This window comes from Psammomys obesus, unplaced genomic scaffold (assembly GCF_907164565.1).
Source record: "Psammomys obesus unplaced genomic scaffold, mPsaObe1.curated_primary_1811, whole genome shotgun sequence".
Taxonomy (NCBI): Eukaryota; Metazoa; Chordata; class Mammalia; order Rodentia; family Muridae; genus Psammomys; species Psammomys obesus.
The window spans coordinates 942,257-962,439 of NW_026590561.1; the positions used below are offsets into that span (position 1 = coordinate 942,257).

General features: G+C 41.1%; 1 protein-coding gene across 1 annotated transcript in view; it reads left to right on the top strand.

The window, feature by feature from the left end:
• The first annotated feature begins 2,475 nt into the window (after positions 1-2,475).
• Positions 2,476-20,183, top strand: part of LOC129677269 (F-box-like/WD repeat-containing protein TBL1X) — a 28,750-nt gene continuing 11,042 nt past the window's right edge. Inside the window, exons 1-4 of the mRNA XM_055607922.1 lie at positions 2,476-2,564; positions 13,595-13,708; positions 16,090-16,235; positions 18,938-19,196. Of these exons, the coding sequence (XP_055463897.1) occupies positions 13,651-13,708; positions 16,090-16,235; positions 18,938-19,196 (463 nt within the window). The 5' untranslated portion in view covers positions 2,476-2,564; positions 13,595-13,650. The remainder of the gene's footprint in view (positions 2,565-13,594; positions 13,709-16,089; positions 16,236-18,937; positions 19,197-20,183) is intronic.

Consider the following 20,183-nt stretch of genomic DNA (forward strand, 5'->3'; position numbering starts at 1 on the left):
CAAAGCAAACACTTTACTCACTGAGCCATCTCCCTAGCCTGAGAATATGAACTATGGTTGATGGTTTTGTTGTAGGTACTAATCATGGGGAAATCAGTCTAAAGTAGCTATTAGAAGGATTGGATTCTCATTTTAATTTATTGTTTTCGGCAAAAAACTAATTATTTTTGGTAGGTTGTATAACCAAAAGAATTTTACTAAGCAAAGTCATAAATTCCCCTTTGTGTTTCTCTCTCTCTCTCTCTCTCTCTCTCTCTCTCTCTCTCTCTCTCTCTCTGTGTGTGTGTGTGTGTGTGTGTGTGTGTGTGTGTGTGTGTTGATCACACACAGATGATAAAGTCAATTAGGCTCACAGAGTTTCACAACATATATAAAAGATAGTCTTCAGTTTTGAAACTCTGATTTGTGAGTTACCATCTGTTTTGGATCAAGGAAAATAGAAATTTAGTTCTAAAGTTTTTTCTGAACAGCTTGTAATAGGAACTGTTAGTATATTAATTGCTTATTGAATATGATGGGGTTTAATCTTTTAATTTACAGGCAATTTGGAGCTTATTGTGGTAACAGCTGCTTATATTTTGATACTTTTTGGCATTTAGCTATTTCATCATAAGACTTATCCTCCCCCAACCTCATAATTTACAGCTTACCCTGAGCAGACATTTGCTTCCCCTTCAGCTTTTCTTGAAGAGTTTTGTCCTTTTTCCATCACATTTTTTCCTTTAAAGATTAATTTTGTTTGATGTATATGAGTGTTTGCCTGAATGTACATAGTATAGGTATCAAGTACCTGACATACCTGAGGAAGCCAGTGTTCTCAGGAAAGAGAGTTACAGATAGTTCATTGGAGCTGTCAAGTGGGTGCTGAGACCTGACCTCAGTCCTCTGAGCATGCAGTATGCAGCACAGTACTAACGATGGAGCCATCTCTCTAGCCCCTCTTTCTCAATGGATTTTTTTTAATAACAAAATTTGGTTTTGTTTTATAAGAATATTCCTTTGTGCATTTTTTTCTGATTTAGTACCTTTTAATTTCCATTCAGAGATTTTTGTAGGTGAATTTTGTATGAGACTTGTTTTTATTTTTAAAATCCTTATGATTTCCTCCTTCCTTTCTTTTTAATATGTATGAATGAAACTTGTAGGCCTGTGAACTTGTCTGTCAAAATTCTTTCATTTTCTTCTTTTAAACAACAGAACTATGAACATGACTCTGTAGGAATGATTTGCTTGAATTTCTTGAAAACAGTTTATGATGGTAATAAGCAGCACTTTCCCTTACAACTTCACTGCTGGCTTTGAGTTACAATTAACCCTCACCTTTTAGCTGTTGCTCAAGATGAAAAAGAACTTGAGAGACAGGAGTTCAGTTTCCTTGATTCTTGCATTTTTTCTGATTGTTTTGGATAATTTAAACTGTAGGAAGGAAGCTGTATTCATTCACAGTTAAAGAAATTTTGCAAGGATAGAGTATATCTCTTCAGGCATCTGCTCGTTAGATGATTTATATTCCTAGTTAATGAAAAAGTAACAAATAAAAATACCATTTATGTGTATATGTGTTTCTGCATATATGGGTGTGGGTGCTTGCTAGCACATGCTTCATACCTATAGCTGCCAGAGAGTATCAGATCTCCTGCAACTGTAGTTACAGACAATTATGAGCCACCTCACCATCTGGGTGTTGGGAACTGGACCCAAGGACTTTTCAGGAGTAGCTAGTGCTCTTAACCACTGAACCATCTTTGCAGCCCCTTCAAGCAATTTTTTGATATGATTTAAAGGAAGATGGTTTCATGAGCTAGGAGCTTAGATTCTTCAAAATCACTTCAGGATCCTGCAAGATATTTGGGAGGATAAAGGTACCCATCAGCCAGCTTGTTGGCTAGCCTCAGTTTTATCCCAGTGACACATATAGCAGGAGAGAACTGACATTACTTAAGGATACCTTTATTTTTTAAAGGAGCCAAAGATGTGATACACTTTGCTGTCATACTAACAAGCTGATAGATGTACTGTCAATATTAAACATGAGTGTCTGAGTTGTCCCTGAATTTCATTGCATTGTCTTTACGTGAGGGTGTGCACACATACATTGTAAGTTGCATAAAGCACTGTCCTAAGAACTAAGGTGTCTCCTAGGACATTATTGTTAAGTAATAGCAGTAGCAGAATCTGTGCTAGTAGTGATTTTATCAAGTCAGAATTGCTACATGCATAATAAATACACGCATAAAATAGCCTGGCCAGCTATTTTAATCCTTGTTCCATTTTCTATTCTTTGCATCCAGAACCTGTATCTTCATCTAAAAGGTGAAGACAAAAATGATGAATGAATAAAATGTGTAAAATTTGCCTCAGTATGAGAAAGATCCCTAAGGGAACAGGAAGGGTGAGGTGTGGGTATGCCCTCATGGATTTTTTTTTTTTTTATGACATTCGTTTGCAAATCTTTCTGTTTCTTTGCAGGGTGGTCCTGGTCTTTGTGGGCATTTCTCAAGGTCTGTGATCAGATGCTGGGTAGCCCACTGCTCCAGAAGTCTACACATGCACTCACTGTGACGGTAAGTAGGCCTCCTTCCATAGGGTCCCTTCACCTTGTGCCTACAGTTCATTTGAGAAGTACGCCTGCATTCTGCAAAGCTCTGCACTTGTTTCCCAAAGTATATATTAATAAAGAAGTTTCAGGTACTACTGCTGAAATTGAACTAGGGAGGGAAGAATAGAAGGAACATCAGTAACATACTAGAGCTTCCATGGTTACGTCCCACCTTTTGTGACCCTTTAACAGTTTTGAATCTTGGCTTAGCTAAAATAAACTTCTCCAAGTGTTACTATGAGGAGACAACACTTTCAAAAATCAATCTTTCTTGTCAATATCATGAGCTACAAGTAAGCTGCAACTTTTATTAGAATGGGGAATGGGAGTATAACTTTTATTTGTATCCCATATGTGAATTCTCTACTTCATTAGTTTATGAATATGATTTGTGTATGTCTGCAGATTGACTTGCTGGCTGACTTTGAAATTTTGTAGGAAGTCATGAAGATTACTCTTCAGAAATCTAGTCACCAGCTAGTATTTACTAGACAACAGACAGTGGTGTGTTCGAAAACTGATCATTTGAAATGTGCATCCAAAATAGAGCTAATAATGTGAATTGAAGTTCTTACCTTGGAGTTAGGGGTGCAGCTCATCTCTAGGGCATATGCTTATCATGCATTTAGCCTCAAGTTTCATCCTGAACACTGTAATGAAATAATAAGCCAGCAAGCAAATAAATAATGGTTGGTTTTGATTTTAGTTTTGTTTTATTTGCATATTTTATATATTCGTCTGTATTTTAATGTCTCTTTTATAACTGATCCACTTCTAAAATCCCACAGAGCTTTCCAATTTTTAAAACACAAACTGGGACACTTATTGCCCAGTGAGATGGCCCACTTGGTAAAATACTTTCCTTGCAAACAAGCATAAGGACCTAAGTTCAGATCTCAGAACCCATGTAAATCCATGTTAGGCAGCTGTGTCGGTAACTCCACATGAAGTTGATCTCTGACCTTGTGTTTTTATACACAGATTTACATGTGCACTGCACACACACACACCTTTTCGAAATTCTTGCTATATCAGTTTTAGAGGATAAACCTCTTCTGGAAGACTCAGGCTTGAGTCCCAGCACCCACATAGCAGCTCACAACCATCTTCAACTCCAGTTCCTGGGAATCTGATATTCTTTTCTTGTGGGCACCAGGCACACATGTGGCTTATAGACATACATACAGGCAAAACACCCCTACACATAAAATAGTAAGATTTAAAAAATTTGAAGATCCCCAAATATTTATAGACACAGTAGCTGCTTTAAAAACAATAAAGAGTTCTTCACTATTCCATATCTGAAATGATAATGTGGCCCAGAAACTCTACCCCAAAATAAATACACCAAAAAAAAAACAAACCATGTCCTGATTACTTGCTATCAGGACATCATTTTCCAGAGCAGAAAAAAAGATGCCCATCACTGATAACAGAGAAGTAAGTCCAAAACTTCCTAAAATGTGGTGGTTCTTGTTCTAGTAAAAGCAATTGTTTTCTGTTGTAGAAATGGAAAAACCTGCTTTAGACTAGGAAAGACCCAGAGAGATTAGGAGGTCACTGTACTGGTCTGTTTTTTGTTACTAAAAGGAAATGTGTATGGCTGTCTATTTACTAAAATATTAGAAGTTTGTTTAGCTCACAGTTTGGGAATCTGAAAGTTCAAACAGTGTATATATGTCTGCCTCATGTGTGGGCCGCTGTAACTGTATTGTCTTTGTGGTCATCACATCATGCTGGTAGAAATTCATGCAAGAGGGATTATGTCAAAAGATCAGGAGATAGAGAGGAAAGGGGCCAATCTGTGAACTCAGGAACCCTTGCTGTTCAAATGTGTACAACCACACTGTTCTCAGCATCTAAGTACTTGGGGGCACACTCAAACCGTTGTATTCAGTCCATAGTGGCAAGCAAGCATCTTTCAGTGGTTTGTGTTCTGTGGGCCAGGGAATCTATGTTGAAGTCACTGGAATTTGTTGAATGCCAAAGATCGTGTGTATAAAAGTGTGGTGATGGACTATGGAGTTGCTAGCTTCAAACTGGTGGAGCACAATGGTTTCTCACCGGTTGTAGCTGTTTTGAATTGGAGATTAAAATCTCCACTCTCAGAGACATGCTCCTCAAAACCCTTGATATGAATACCTTTCAACTAAGAATGCTCTGCCTTCTGGTATCAGTACTGAGATCGATGAACTCTGCTCACTGGTGCTATTGCCTTTAATTTTTTTTTGTTAATTACACTGTATTCACTTTGTATCCCCCCTGTAGCTCCCTCCCTCCTCCAGTCCCAATCCTTCCCTTCCTCCCTCCTCTGCATGCATGCCCCTCCCCAAGTCCACTGATAGGGGAGGTCTTCTTTTCCTTCCTTCTGATCCTAGTCAATTAGGTCTCATCAGGATTGGCTCCATTGTCTTCTTCTGTGGCCTGGTAAGGCTGCTCCCCACCTCAAGGGGAGGTGATCAAAGAGCAGACCTATCAGTTCAAGTCAGAGACAGTCCCTGTTCCCATTACTATGGAATCCACTTGGAGACAGAACTGCTATGGGCTACATCTATGCAGGGGTTTCAGGCCATCAGAAGAAGGAGAAAAAAACAGGGAACAAGCTAGGAACCTGCCACAGAGGACCTCTGAAAAGCTCTGCCCTGCAGACTGTCAAAGCAGATGCTGAGACTTATGGCCAACCTTTGGGCAGAGTGCAGGGAATCTTATGTAAGAAGTGGGAAATAGTAAGACCTGGAGAGGACAGGAACTCCACAAGGAGAGCAGCAGAACCAGAAAATTTGAACACAGGGGTCTTTCCTGAGACTGATACTCCAACCAAGGACTATTCATGGAGATAACCTACTGCCTTTTTACTTTACATTTCAGATATTACTAATCTTGGGGTTAGGCAGATGGCTCAGATGTTAAAGTGCATATCATAAGGACCTGATTGGACTCCTAATACTCAAAAGAGTTGGGTGCACTGAATACTGAATACAGTGGTTTGAGTGTGCCCCCCAAATATTCAGATACTGGGAGCAGTATAGCAGTAGACATTTAAGAGGCAAGACCTATTGAGATCACAGAATAACCCCTCCCTTCTCCCCCTCTGTCTCCTGCTCTTGTGATGGTCTTGTGTGCCCACTTGTAAACCTTGTGCTGGGGCAAGGAAGGACTGGTAGATTCCAGAGTCTCACTGACCAGCCAGTGTACCCCAAATGGCAACGTTCTGGTTCAGTGAGACAACCTGTGCCAAAAATTAAGGCAGAGAACAATAGAGACTGTTATCTATTCTCTACGTCTGGCTTCCAAATGTGCACACACATATGTGCCTACACACATCCTCCACACAAGGTAATATTAGTCTTTAGCCAGCTATAGTGATGTACTCCTTTAACCCCGGAACCCAGGAAGCTGAGGTAGAAAATTGTTGGTTTAAGGTCAGTCTAGTGTATATAAACAAGACCCTGTCTCAAGAAACAAACAAGCAATAAAACAAAACCACAAAAATGTTATCAGTTTTTTGACTGTGGAATTTAAACTACAAAACACTTAATCACAAAACTTAGTGCCTGTATGTGCAGGTATAAAAAAGAGTCCCTTCAGATGTTGTGATGTGAATGTCCTCAACCAGTTCATGTGCTTGAACAGTTGGTCTCCAGATGGTAATACTGTTTTGAGATGTTGTGGGCACTTTAGGAAGTAAGGCTAAGGTAGAGGGTGTAGGTCATTGGAGTCAAGCCTCAACAGTTGCAGCTGAGCCTGGTTCACAGACAAGCTTAGGCCTGTCTGTTGTTATCATCGAAGGCACCGGATTTGCCATTCTTGGAGGACAGGAATCAGTGTTTGGAAGAGATTTAAGAATATCTTGCTGCTTGGCTTATGCACATCCTTCACTAGTGTGAAGTGGGCTTCCATAGCAGATGCCTGCTCTTCCTAGGTAAACATGTCCGAGAATGTTTCCTTCTGGGCCTGCCTCCTGCATGACTTTTGTGTAACATTAGTATATTTCATGGGTATGCACATGGGGTCTAGTGGAAAATATTGGGAGGGAAATTTTTAATTAACCCAGGAAGACAGCCAGGCACAATACAAGCCTTTTGGTGGAAATAATCTTAATGTGAAAAGCAGAGTTCTTTTTTAACAGAAGACTCTTTCTCTCCTTTCCCAACCCTGTACTTAGTCATTGCCAAATTTTAATTATATTTTAATAAATATAAAACAGTTCATGTTTATAATAGAAAATAAAAAATGCAAGAAGCACACACAGATTTAAATTCAAAATAAGTTTATCCCTATTGAGCACGTTTTGAATAAAGAAGAGGGTATAAACACACAAAATGTAGTTCCATCCACACACCTCTTTTTCTCTATTTACGCATGGATGATGGGCTGTGCACCCATGTCTGGGGTTGTGCTAGCCCATACAGGCAGGCTCATGTAGAGGCCAGAGATGCATGTCAGCTGCTCTATTGTTTCTATATATTATTCTTTGAGACAGTCAGTCTCTCACTCAACTTGAAGTTTGATGCTTTGCCAAGGCCTGCTGACCATCAATTCCCAGGGTCTGCCTTTCTCTGTCTCATAGCAGTGAGGTTACATTATATTGCACCGGCATGCCAAACTTTTACATGGGTCTGGGGGTCTGATCCAAGGTCCTCATGTTTGCATAAAGGCACTTTCCCTACTGAGCCATCTCCCCAAACCATATCTGCTTTTTCTACACAATACTATCACAGGCACTTTCTCCTAAATATTGTCTTAATGGCTATATCTTATTCCACTGTGTGTTATTTCTTTAAACCTTTCCTCATTTGCATATTTTCCACAGTTGGGATCAAACTATAAAATGTACCTTGACCACCTTTTTGGTTTTGTGTATATCTTTCCCTTCACCCATTGTTAATCAAAGGAACATCTACAGTAGAGCAAGAAAGACATAGAGAGAGGAGCTCATGGGTTAGTCTGTTGTTGTCTGCCATGAGGAAATTTCCAAGGCTGATTACTTATTAGTGAAAAGAGATTGTCTTAAAGCAGCTACCAACTATGAAATGAAAATGAACTTAAAGATGTTAGGGAGAAAGAAGCCAGGGCATTAAAGAGCTGTTGGGACTAATACAGCAGAGAAAACTGGCACTGACAAAACATTATTTGATATTCATACATGCATGCAATGTGTGTGGATTCTGTGCCCTTGATGGAAGGGGTACTTTGAAACCATTTTCTGATCTCTGGTTGCCTGTCTTGGGTCTTCATGGAAATAGGACCCTGAGTCCTGCGTCTCAGTATATAAATTCCTTTGTACAGCAGATTTTTCCAGCATAAAAGCAGCAGGCTAATAGCAAAAGTGAGACACTTTCTTACTTCCCTGAGAAATACAGGCAGCCTGTTATGACCGTCAAAGTTCTCTGAATCATGGGACAAACTGAAAGGAGAATTTTTGCCATAAAATGACGTGTCCGCTGTATTACCCACACTAAAATGTGAGCACCATGCACCATCCTGTCCACTGCAGAACAAAATTGCCCTCTTGTGGCAAGTACTGAATTCGTTCTCTGTGTCTTACAGCAGCACTATCTCTCTGAGCCAGGGAAGTCTTAGGTTTCCATTTTAATGGTACTACATGGCAATTTAGATCTTGTTGATTTTGAACAACCTTCTTGTTTCCCAAGAATAAATGCTATTGAATACTGTAAGCACACCTGAAACCTGATAATAAATAAATCACTTAACCATCTGTGAATACTGAATCTTGACCTATCTTGTGAAGGAAAGGAACTTCTGCAACCTGGAAGTCTGGAAAAGAAGCCAAACAAAAACATTATGTTCTCTTAATTTCTTGAGCTCTCTAAACCAAATTGATATTTCTGTTGATACTTATCTCTAGTGCAGGAGGTTCAGTGACGTCTTATGCAATTTTCTTTTTTCTTTTGTTTTGCAGGGCAGGGAAAAAGAGAGAGGGAATTGATTTAGTTGTGGCTTCAAATCCACATGGAATTAAGTTACTTTTATTATTCTCTTTCCTTACAATCCCAACTCGCCTGAGCATATCTATGAACTTAACAGTGTTCTATTTTGTTTGTAACCAAGAGAGTTGCAGAAAATTTAGCTGATGTTTAGGGTGTTACCCTACTAACTGGTCAAGTGTTAAAGGAGAGCTAGGTATCCATTTGTAAGTGGCCAGAGACAAAATGGCCACTATGAACTGCTGCTTTCTTTGATGGGCTTTGTCAACTTCATCTTTCCTGAGTGACAATCACTGGTGTGAACTATTACTAGGAAACAGAGCCTGAGTCTATGGGCTCTATGACTGTGGTGTTTTTCTTATTCACACAGCTCCTTTGGCTAATTTTAGCAACATTTTCAGAGTTATTAGATAATAATATTGGCTAATATAAGTGGATTATCTATCACATACCCTGTATCCCTAAGGCTCAGAAAATATTGTAAAAGAAGAAATGCAAAGATGGTCAATTCCAGTAATTGGGGGACTGCTGCAAAATAGTATCTTCTGGGCATGACATGACCTTTGAACTCACAAATTCACAATAGTTGTTGCTTGTGAAACATTAAGTCAGTTACCATTCCATCATGGATGGGAGAGGAACTCACAAGGCCCCACCCCTAGGTGAGGAGCTACTGACAGTTGATGGCTACTAGAGGAGGTTGTCCATGCTTCAGTAGATGGCCCCATACCCATGTAAAGATGGACTCTGGGTTATAAAAACAGGACATGAGGCTCTAGAGATGGCTCAGCAGTTAAAAGTTCTGGCTGCTCTTTCAGGGGGCCTGGGTCTAATTCTCACCACACATGCAGCATCCCTTAACTGTCTGTAACTTGAATCACAGGTAACCCGGAGTCTATGGACACTGGAATCTACGGACACTGACATACATACATACTGGCATACATTCTAGACATTAGTGAAAAGGGGGAATATGGGGAATAGAGAGGGATTAGCAGTTAAGAGCATTTCTTGCTTTTTAACTTCCTGAGTTATTTATATATTCTGGATATTAACCCTCTGTCAGATTTAGGGTTGGTGAAAACCTTTTACCAGTCTGTAGGCAGTAGTTTTGTTCTGACTACAGTGTCCCTTGCTTTACAGAAGCTTTTCAGTTTCATGAGGTCCTTTTATTGATTGTTGATCTTAGAGCCTGTTCTATTGGTGTTCTGTTCAGAAAGTTGTCTCCTACGCCAATGAGTTCAGTCCTCATTGAGAAAGGAAAACAGGGTGGACATCAGAAGAGGGAGAAAACAGGAAACAGGACAGGAGCCTACTACAGAGGGCCTCTGAAAGACTCTACCCAGCAGGGTATCAAAGCAAATGCTGAGACTCATAGCCAAACATGGAGCAGAGTGCAGGGAATCTTATAAAAGAAGGGGGGGCGGTAGAAAGACCTGGAGGGAACAGGAGCTCCACAAGGAGAGCAACAGAACCAAAAAATATGGGCACAGGGGTCTTTTCTGAGACTGATAATCCAACTCAGGACCATGCATGGAGATAACCTAGAACCCCTGCACAGATGTAGCCCATAGACTCAGTGTCCAAGTGGATACCCTAGTAAGAGGAACAGGGACTGTCTCTGGCATGAACTCGGTGGCTGGCTCTTTGATCACCTCCCCCTGAAGGAGCACAATGCAGCCAGTCCTAAAGAGACCTGATAAGCTAGTGTCAGAGGGAAGGAAAGGATGACCTCCCCTATTGGTGGACTTGGGAAGGGACATGGAAGGAGATGAGGGAGGGAAGGAGGGATTGGGAGGAGATAAAGGAAGGGGCTATAGCTGGGATGCAAAGTGAATAAACTGTAATTAATAAAAAAATAATTTAAAAAGAATACTTGTTGCTATTACTGAGAACTTAGATTTTATTCTCAGCATCCAAATGGCAGCTCACAAGTCTGTAACTCTAGTTCCAGAGGATATGACATCTTCTTCTGGTCTCTGAAAATGCTGCACACACCTGGTACATATACCTACATGCAGGCAAAACACTCATATACTTGAAATAAAACTAAGTTTTTAAACGCCCCTTTTTTTTAAAAAATAGGAAAAGAGATTGGGATCTTCTGGAGTTGGAGTTTGAGGAAGTTATGAGCTGACTGGAATGGGGGCTAGCACAAGGAGTATGTCACTGAACTGTCTCTGAACTGAAGTCACTGAACTGTCTCTGCATTTCCCTATTTCCTGTTTTTAAGATGAACATTCTTCTGAATCTATTTCAGAGCCTCCCACTTACCATATTCTATGAATGCATAGCTAGCCTGGAGAATAATATTAAAAAGTATAGTTTACTTGTTTTGGTAAGACACATTTTTTTCATATTGTTTCTTTCTGCCACTCTAATAACCCAATATAACTCCTTGTCATAACAAATTGTTGCTAGAAAAATGTTTGCAGCTTTGTAGGATATAGAGAAACCCTGAGACTATAACCCTGTCAGTGTAGCTGAGATTGTCATCATTATGACAGCACTCAGCCTCACCAAGTCTGCAGGTCTGCTCAGGCCCCAGTGTTTTCCTACACACATTTTTTTTTTAGACAGTTTCTCTCTGTAGCCTTGGCTGTCCTGGGCTCACTTTGTAGACCAGGCTGACCTCAAACTCACTGAGATCCTCTTGCCTCTGCCTCCCCACCTGCCGGGAGTGTGCTGCCACACCTACTACATTTTCTAATTTCTTTACGTTATATTTTTGTTAGCTTACATTGTGAATTTATAGCTATTTATGAGTCACTATTTCTTCGCCCTAAGGCTCCAAGTAGAAATTGCAGGTCAAATTTTTGTGACAGTGTTTGCACAAATACATTACTATCACCAAAAAAAGATAAACATTTTTTTTAAATATTTTTATTAGTTTTTTGACATGCAATGTATTTTTATGCGTGCAACATATTTTCTTCTCGTTACTTCATCCGTCTTAACAGAGTGGTATAGCAGTCTGTTTTCATGAGATTTTTCCTGTCCCTTATGTTCCCTGAACCTGTTCACCTGGAACCATGACACAGAAATAATATCAAAGTGACATATATAGCTACTTGGCCCACACCTGCACAGTCTTTGGGGATTTTTATACCCTGTAGGTAGAATGACCTGTAGGTATATGGTAAAGACCCATTTAAACTTCATCAGAAGACACTGTGATGCATTATTTTCCCAGGATCACACTGTCATTCTTCCAAGGAAGGCTTGACATCACTACCTATCTGTTCAGGTAACTTCTGTGTGAGAAAGTGCTGATCCAGCCACATCTGCCCATGTCTGTTCAGGGTTCCATATGTGCAGCCTACCATTTTCATGCACATTCTGAATTATAATGCACTGTGGTTTCACTGAAGTTGGCTGATTGTGTTTTCTTTGACCCTAAATCTGGCTTCTTTGTTATAGTTTACATCATAGTCTATCTTGACCCTAAAATTTATGTCAGCTTTTCTTTTGGAAACCATTTCACCTGGGGCATGTGCAATACACATACACACACACACTCCTGGTTGCATTTCTGTTTCTGTGAGAAGTAACCTTTACAAAACCAGCTTAAGAGAGAGAGGGTTTATTTGACATCTATAATTTCATGATACAGTCCATCATTGGGGAAAAATCAAGACAGGAACTTTAAAAGCTTGTCCACAGGAAAGATCAGAGAGAATTTGAATGGGTGCATGTGCTCAGCTTGCTTTTTCTTTATTCATACCCACAGTTCTACTCACAGTGGTCTGGGCTTTTTCTTACCAATTAAAATTAGCAAGACATTCCTTCTGGGTCTGTGTTAATATTTGTGCCTATGTTCCCACTGAATGCTGGGTGAAGATCTGTGGTTCATACTGTGACTGGAAGCCATGTTGATGTTCATCATCCCAGCTATATCAGAGGGCCTTATTATGTCCATGGCTCTCCTATAGCTGGGGACCAGAAACTACATGGAAGCCCATAATCCATGCTCCCAGGGTCCATAAAGAGCAAATAAGTTACTTCGCATAGATATTTATGACTGCAGACACACAGACGAGAAAGAGGAATATGGAAGACTGCTGTGAGAACCATTACCTCCACCGCACCCCTCCAAAAATAGTAACAGCCTAGACAGGAAGCCATCTGGGAGAACTCTTAGAAACTGTGATAGGATGCCTGGGTGTCGCCCTTCATAGGAAATGACTTCCAGCAGGAAGATTCAGCTCCATTTAAGAAGCGGGCCAGTGAGAATTTGACCACGCCCCCGTGAATCTAGAGATGGCACAAATTGCACATGTTTTGTTTTTGTTTTGTTTTGTTGCTTGGGAGAGGTAACAAGGATGGTGGGGAGGACAGGAAAGAACTAGAAAGTGAATGTGATAGGGGTGTATGATATGAAATCCCTAGAGTCAACAAAAATATTATGTTGGAAAAAAAAAGAGACTCCTTCATAGACATGGCTTATGGCCATGTCTAGATGGTCCTTCATTGAGATTCTTCCTCCCAGGCCACTCTAGATTTTGTCAAGTTGACAATTAAACCAACTATCACATATATGTATTCATATATTTGTGTATGTGCAATTACACCTTTTTTGTATAATACAATCTGATGGTAATTGGTCATCCTGTAGTATGTATATGATGTTGTAATATATAACAGAAAATTCAGTGTTTAGTATTATTATCTGTATATAACTTATAGATTCATTGCGTGTGTTTTGGTGGAAATCAGACAGGGCCATAGGTATGCTAGGTCCTGAACTACAGTGAAATTTTTATATAATAACCTAATTACAAAATACAGTGTGCATCAGATATTAATTTCCATCATGTATATGAAAGCATGAACATTATTTAAATCATCTCAAAGGGGTGTAGCTCAGTAGTGGAACACTTGCCTAACATACACAAGGCCCTGAACCTATCCCTAGCACCCACAACACACACACACACACACACACACACACACACACACACACACACACACCACACACTGCACACATACTCAGAAGGCAAATACACACAATATATTGAAAGCAGTGTTTCTGATGTCTTTCTAACAGAGGGTGGCTGCCACTTGATAGAGACGAAGACCTCATCACCGCAAGGTGAGGCTAAGATGAGCATTACCAGCGACGAGGTGAACTTTCTGGTATATCGCTACCTCCAGGAATCAGGTAACCAGCTTGCTTTTCTGTAGGAAGTTGGTTTTAAATATGCCTTGGGCAGAACACCAGTGCAAGCCAGACTATCGGATCATCAAAAAGACCTAAGGACTCTCTTTGAAAGAGTGTTACAGAGACGGAGAAGTGGTTTGGGTGGATGCTTCATCCTGGGTTGGAGTGGGGTCGTACATGATCTTTCATCTCAGGACAGAAGAAATTAAGAGTCATTGAGCCAGGTATCTTGACACATGACTTTTAATGCTAGCACTTTGGAGAAAGAGACAGATAGATCTCTGAGTTCAAGGCGTCAAAATGTTGCTTCAAGGTATATAGTTAAGAGGCTAGACACATGTCTTTTATTGGCAAAATAAGCCTTGTGGATAGCAGCTGTTATGCTTAGAGAACCTCCGGTGGAACAGAACGCTACTTTGAAATGATCTAATGTGATTTTAATTCTCAAACAAAACACTTTTTTATTCTCACAACTTGAAGATATTTAAAACCTACAGAATGACTAGTGAACCCCATTTTGGTACCAACCCATGTAACTCAAACAACAAGCTACTTCAGTCCAGTTAAAAACCTCCAATGTTCATTTCCCTGGTGGAGAATTGAAGTCTCTGTGACGCTGTTGGCAAGTGTCTCCTTCTGAGGGCTATGTGGGGAGTCAATCCCATGTCCCCCTGGCTTTGGTGACCTATTGGCAACCTTTGACATACCTTGGCTTAAAGCTTTATCACCTTGGTCCCAATGTCCAAATGTCCCCACCTTTCCTTTTACCGGAAAAAAAAAAAAAAGTCATATTGGTCTAGGGTCTCAGCATACTTATTTTAATAGGTTATGACTGCCATAAATCTATTTTCAAATGGTCACTCTCTGAGCTATAATGTGTCCCTACTTTCCAGAATTGCTTTCTTTTGCAATTAGCAAATATCTCAAGCAAATCAAATTAAAGAAGGAAATGTTTGTTTTTGTTTTTTTTTTTTCTGTCTTTCTGAAGTCTTAGTACATGGTTGTTTTGGTTCCATTGTTTTTCGGTGTGTGGTATGAGAGAACATGGTAGGAGTATGTGGTGTGGCAAAGTAGCCCACCTCATGGCATCCAGGAAGCAAAGAGAAAATGATGGAGAGGAGTAGAGTCTCCAATATCTCCTTAGAGGTCACACACTTGATGACCTGACTTCTTCCTATTAGGCCCCACTTCTTTTGTTGTTGTTTTGGTTTTTGTTTGTTTGGTTTGGTTTGTTTTTTCAAGACAGGGTTTCTCTGTGTAGCCTTGGATGTCCTTGGACTCACTTTGTAGACCAGGCTGGCCTGAAACTCAGAGATCTGCCTGCCTTTGCCTCCTGAAGTACTGGGATTACAGGTTTGCGCCACTGAGCCCGCCTTAGGCCCTACTTCTTTTTTCTTTTTTTTTATTAAATTTTTTATTTTTTTATATTAATTACAGTTTATTTACTTTGTATCCCAACTGTATTCCTATCCCTCATTCCCTCCCAATCCCTCCCTCCCTCCCTCATCTCCTCCCTGGCCCTCTCTAAGTCCACTGATAGGGAAGGTCCTCTCCCCTTCCATCTGACCCTAGCTTATCAGATCTCACCAGGACTGGCTGCAGTGTCCTCCTCTGTGGTCTAGCTAGGTTGTTCCTTCCACAGAGGGTGGGGAGATCAAAGAGCCAGCCACTGAGTTCATGTCAGAGACAGTCCCTGGTCCCCTTACTAGGATACCCACTTGGACACTGAGCTACCATGGGCTACATCCAAGCAGGGGTTCCAGGTTATATCCATGCATGGTCCTTGGTTGGAGAATCAGTCTCAGAAAATACCCCTGTGCTCAGATATATTTGGTCCTTTTGGAGCTTCTGTCCTCTCCAGGTCTTACTAACTCCTCCTTTCATATTAGGCCCCACTTCTTAAAGACTCTATATCACCACCCAATTGTGCCACTGACTTGTCACTCAAGCCTCTAAGCATATGGGTCTTTGGAGGACATGTCACAGTCAAATGAGTGCATTCTTCAATGTAAGATATAGTTAACTCCTGTTAAATCCTCTTATGTTGAAAATGCCAGTCAAATTCATTTAAGGCCTGGGTAGATGGTCTGATGGGTAAAATGCTTTCTGTGCAAGTATATGGATCTGAGTTCGATTCCCCACCTCCCAGGTAAAAGGCAGGTTTGCCATCAAAGTGTGTTTCTAATCACATATTGGTGCTCCTTGCTTCTCTGTGTCTCCTGATTTTTCTCCTTGCCTGCTCAACTCTAATTCAGAAGCTGAGCTTCTATTCTACAGCTTTTCCCACACCCCTTGTCACTCACAGCTCCATGTTCACATTTCCAGCCCACACCTCCCTCCCTGCTTGGCTCTCACCTACCTCTGCTTCCCTCTTCCTGCAGGTTTTTCCCACTCTGCCTTCACGTTTGGGATCGAAAGCCACATAAGCCAGTCCAATATCAATGGGACACTAGTGCCACCGGCTGCCCTGATCTCCATTCTTCAGAAGGGACTGCAGTATGTGGAGGCAGAGATCAGCATCAACGAGGTATGTTCATTTCTCAGAATATGGCAGAGTTCTGGCTTCCCTTAGCAGATCTGGAGAATGTGTCTATGATATGATTTCAGTACACAGGTCTGGCATACATACGAAGGTACCTGGGGAAAAGTGGAGCCTACAAACATGACACTACACCATCAGCTAGCTTTTGGTGCCCCCTTGTGTGGGTTTGCAGAATCTCAAGATGTTGGCTGATAAAAAGAACCAATTCATTCTAACAGACTTTCATCTATGCTGGACCAGGGTTTTGCATGAGCAGACAAGCTCTCTTTCTGATTTCCCTGGGCAGATTGGCCAATAAGGGAAATCCTACAGACTACTCATGGAGAATCTCTATTTTCTGTGAAACTGACAAGGGCCATAACCAGAGGGAAATTTGGACAGCAATTATGTTCTCTCTCTCTGCCCCTCCCCCTTCCTCCATGTTTCCTGACTGAGCCTTGGAGCAAGTGGTATAGTTGTCCAGTTTATAGCTTTGCATTCAGTGTTCATTTGTTTTTTTGAATTTTTATCAGTTATAATTCTCTGTAGTGATTACCATCCCCTGGGGGAAAGAAGCTTCCCTGACCAGAGCTAATAAAAGCAATAATCTATGGACTTAAACACAGATATTTAGCATTTGATAAGCACATCATGTCCATTTAGCAAAACCATACAATATCTTCCCCAGCTGCAGGGTTTTGGCCAAGTTTACAATACCAGGTATGAATTCCCACTTGGGAAGCAGTTCTCAAATCCAATCAGAAAGCAGTTCATTACCCTCATAACATCCAGGCCACTGTTGCAGTGGACACATATTCCCTGCCAGGTTGGTGGTATAAAGCATGTAGAGTTCACAGCTGAGTGGCAACTCTTTCTTAGCAGTACTATTGTTTTAGTAGTCAATGGCTTCTAGGAGCAGCTTTAGCTATGCATGCAGGATACCTCTGTTCATACTTTGTTTTGTTTTATTTTTTTTAACTTAGAAAATAATATGTTTCTTTACTGATATGTTTTATACGTACTTCACATGCCACCCCTCTCCTTCCCTGAATGGGATCCCACCATTAGAAATTTTTTATCTTCCAAGAGGCTTTTTGTTTGTCTGGGGTTAGATAATCTTTATCACATGTTTCCAGGCACTGGAAAAAAAAAAAAAGAACTCAGACAATACGTTTTAAATGTGGCAGTTTTTTTAAAAAAATATTATTATTATTATTATGTTGACAGTGACCTCTTTTTTAATTCATTAGTCAACTTTTATTTTGTGTGTACGTATGGGTTGCCTATAGGTGTGTCTGCGCATCATTGAGTTTCTGGTACCTGCAACAGCTAGAACAGGGCATGAAGTTGCCCCAGATTACAGCTGCTTGTGTATACTGGGAACTGAACAAAGCTCATCTAGAAGAGCAGTTAGTGCTCTTACCTGCTGAGACATCTTCCCAGCCATGTGACCATGTTTTGTGACACCATCATCTATTTGCTGTGAGTCTCTATGGAAGAAGGAAATGACATGGAAGGCTCAAGACTTGTCAACCTCAGTCATGCAGGGCCAAAATCCAGGGCCAAGTGGCTGATGGGTGAAACTGTATGTGCTATGTTGAATTATTTTCCACATTGTATTAGAATTTTAAAAAGCCCACCTGGGACAATGTGTTGTTTAGCTAGGATTCAGCTGAAACTTGTGCCTTTCCATTTCTGAGATAATTGAAGTTCAGAGCATATGGGAACATGGTTTTTCATCCAGCAGACAGCCTGGAGGCATGTGGAGATTCATGATTAAAATATTTGGAGTGTTTCCTAAGGAAAGAACTTCCTGTGTTTTTTGTCTTTTTTTTTTTTTTTCCAGAGCTGAGGACCGAACCCAGGGCCTTGCGCTTGCTAGGCAAGCGCTCTACCACTGAGCTAAATCCCCAACCCCCTTCCTGTGTTTTTAAGGATGTGTGGAAATGTGTTCGTGGTAGATGGAAACCAGACAAAGTACAGGTTTTTTAAAATTCATTTTAGAATCAAGTGACCATGTTGCCTAGTTGTATTATGATGATAATTTCATCTCTACACTAAGCCTAGAGGGTCATAGAGCACAGTCAGGTGGACCCGAGTACCAGGAGTTGTATTCTGAATGGTGCAGTTGTCTTTACATTGGGCTCATTCTTTCTTCATTGCTAATAGTGGTCATTGCAGAGATGCCCAATCTGGTGTAGCATCCAGTCCTAATTTCTTTCAGTCTCAGCAATATACCTTTGCGGTTCATGGTTGCCACCAGCCTTAGCACTACACCTTTGTGGAGCAGAGGAGGGATTTCCAGATCACCTAGGGATGATAAGCAGCATGACCTGCTTCCCCACTGGATGACAGTATAAACCCATGTTCCCAGTGTTGACAACATTGAGACTTGCCCTTTAAGGAGGCAATTCTACTCTACTGGTTAAATAACCACTACATTGATGGTAGTAGATTTTGTCATAGTATAAAAGTAAACCTGTTCACATACTCTTAATGCCCAAATTTAGCTAGGCATGTATCATATCTCCACTAAGGAAGATCTTCACTGCTAGCTCCCCATGAACAGTCCTTCTCCTCATCCACTTACCTATCCCTCTTTGCCATCTAACCCTGTCCCACCACAAAATTTCTTGTACTTTATTCCTAGTCCATGCCAACTTCTGGTTAATGGCAGCTGATGGGTAACACGTCCCTTTCTTTCCTAGGATGGCACGGTATTTGATGGGCGTCCTATTGAGTCCCTATCGTTAATTGATGCTGTGATGCCCGATGTGGTCCAGACAAGACAGCAAGCCTTTCGGGAGAAGCTTGCCCAGCAGCAAGCCAATGCAGCAGCTGCGGCGGCGGCTGCAGCCACAGCCACAACCACAGCAGCTACAACACCAGCAGCTGCTGCTCAGCAAAACCCACCAAAGAATGGAGAAGCCACCGTGAATGGGGAAGAGAATGGAGCCCATGCAATAAGTAAGTGAAGAATTTCTGGACTTTAAGAGACATGATTTTGTTTGTGTGTTTTTCCTTTCCGATCTGTGTTTAGTTGAAGGTATGCTTAAAGTGCTGCCTGCTGCCATTCTGTTAAATTGCTTTCTGGGCTTTGCTTCCTATCTGTCCACAAGATCTCCATCTTCTATGATTTCACTCACATCCCTTGGTTTCAGGAAATTTTGCACCTGTGGCTATGTCCACATCACAAGGCAAGCTTCCATAAATATGTTACCCAACATAAAAATACATCATTTGCAGTGCTTTTCAGTCTCACCATCCCACCAGTATCCCATGCTCAGGATCTTAAGATAAACTGTGCTATAAATCAGCAAGTCAAGGTAAAGTTCAAGAGCAGTAGGCTCAGACATGGGCCATTACATTGCTTTTTCTTTGTAAACCCCCATCAGTTTAGCCACTATTAGGTAATTGTCAAGAGCATTTATTTCTAGAGTAGAGTTAGCACAGGTGAAGTGGTGTCCACATCAGCCCTGCACCTGGACAGAGCAGAAGTGAACGTGTGCCTTAAAGTACAGTGGCAGCTCAAACACATAGAGCAGGGTTGTTCTGTGTGCACCCACAGCTCTGGCGGTTGTACATTGTGCTTCCTAAAGGTTTAAGCCCTGGTGCCATCTACTGAGGTTTATGATTTCCACAGCGTCTTGGGCCTGGTGCACCTGGGGTGCTGAACTTGGCCTTCGTGGTCTGCTACTGCAAGGAAGCTTCTCCTTTCTGTTGCAGCAATGGCTGATCAGGCTGTAGACAGAGGACAGCGTTCAGGAGTTGTTTTTCTTTCTCAACCCAGGGTTTGGAGCATTGAACAATGAGATGGCTAAGCCATCTCATTAGCTTTCTTGTGTGAGTCTCTTGAGGGTGGCAGTATGAGATAGCTTTCTGTTCTTGTAATGGCATACCTGAGGCAACTAGTTTAGAAGGAAAAAAGGCTTACTTCAGCTCGTAGGCAATGCA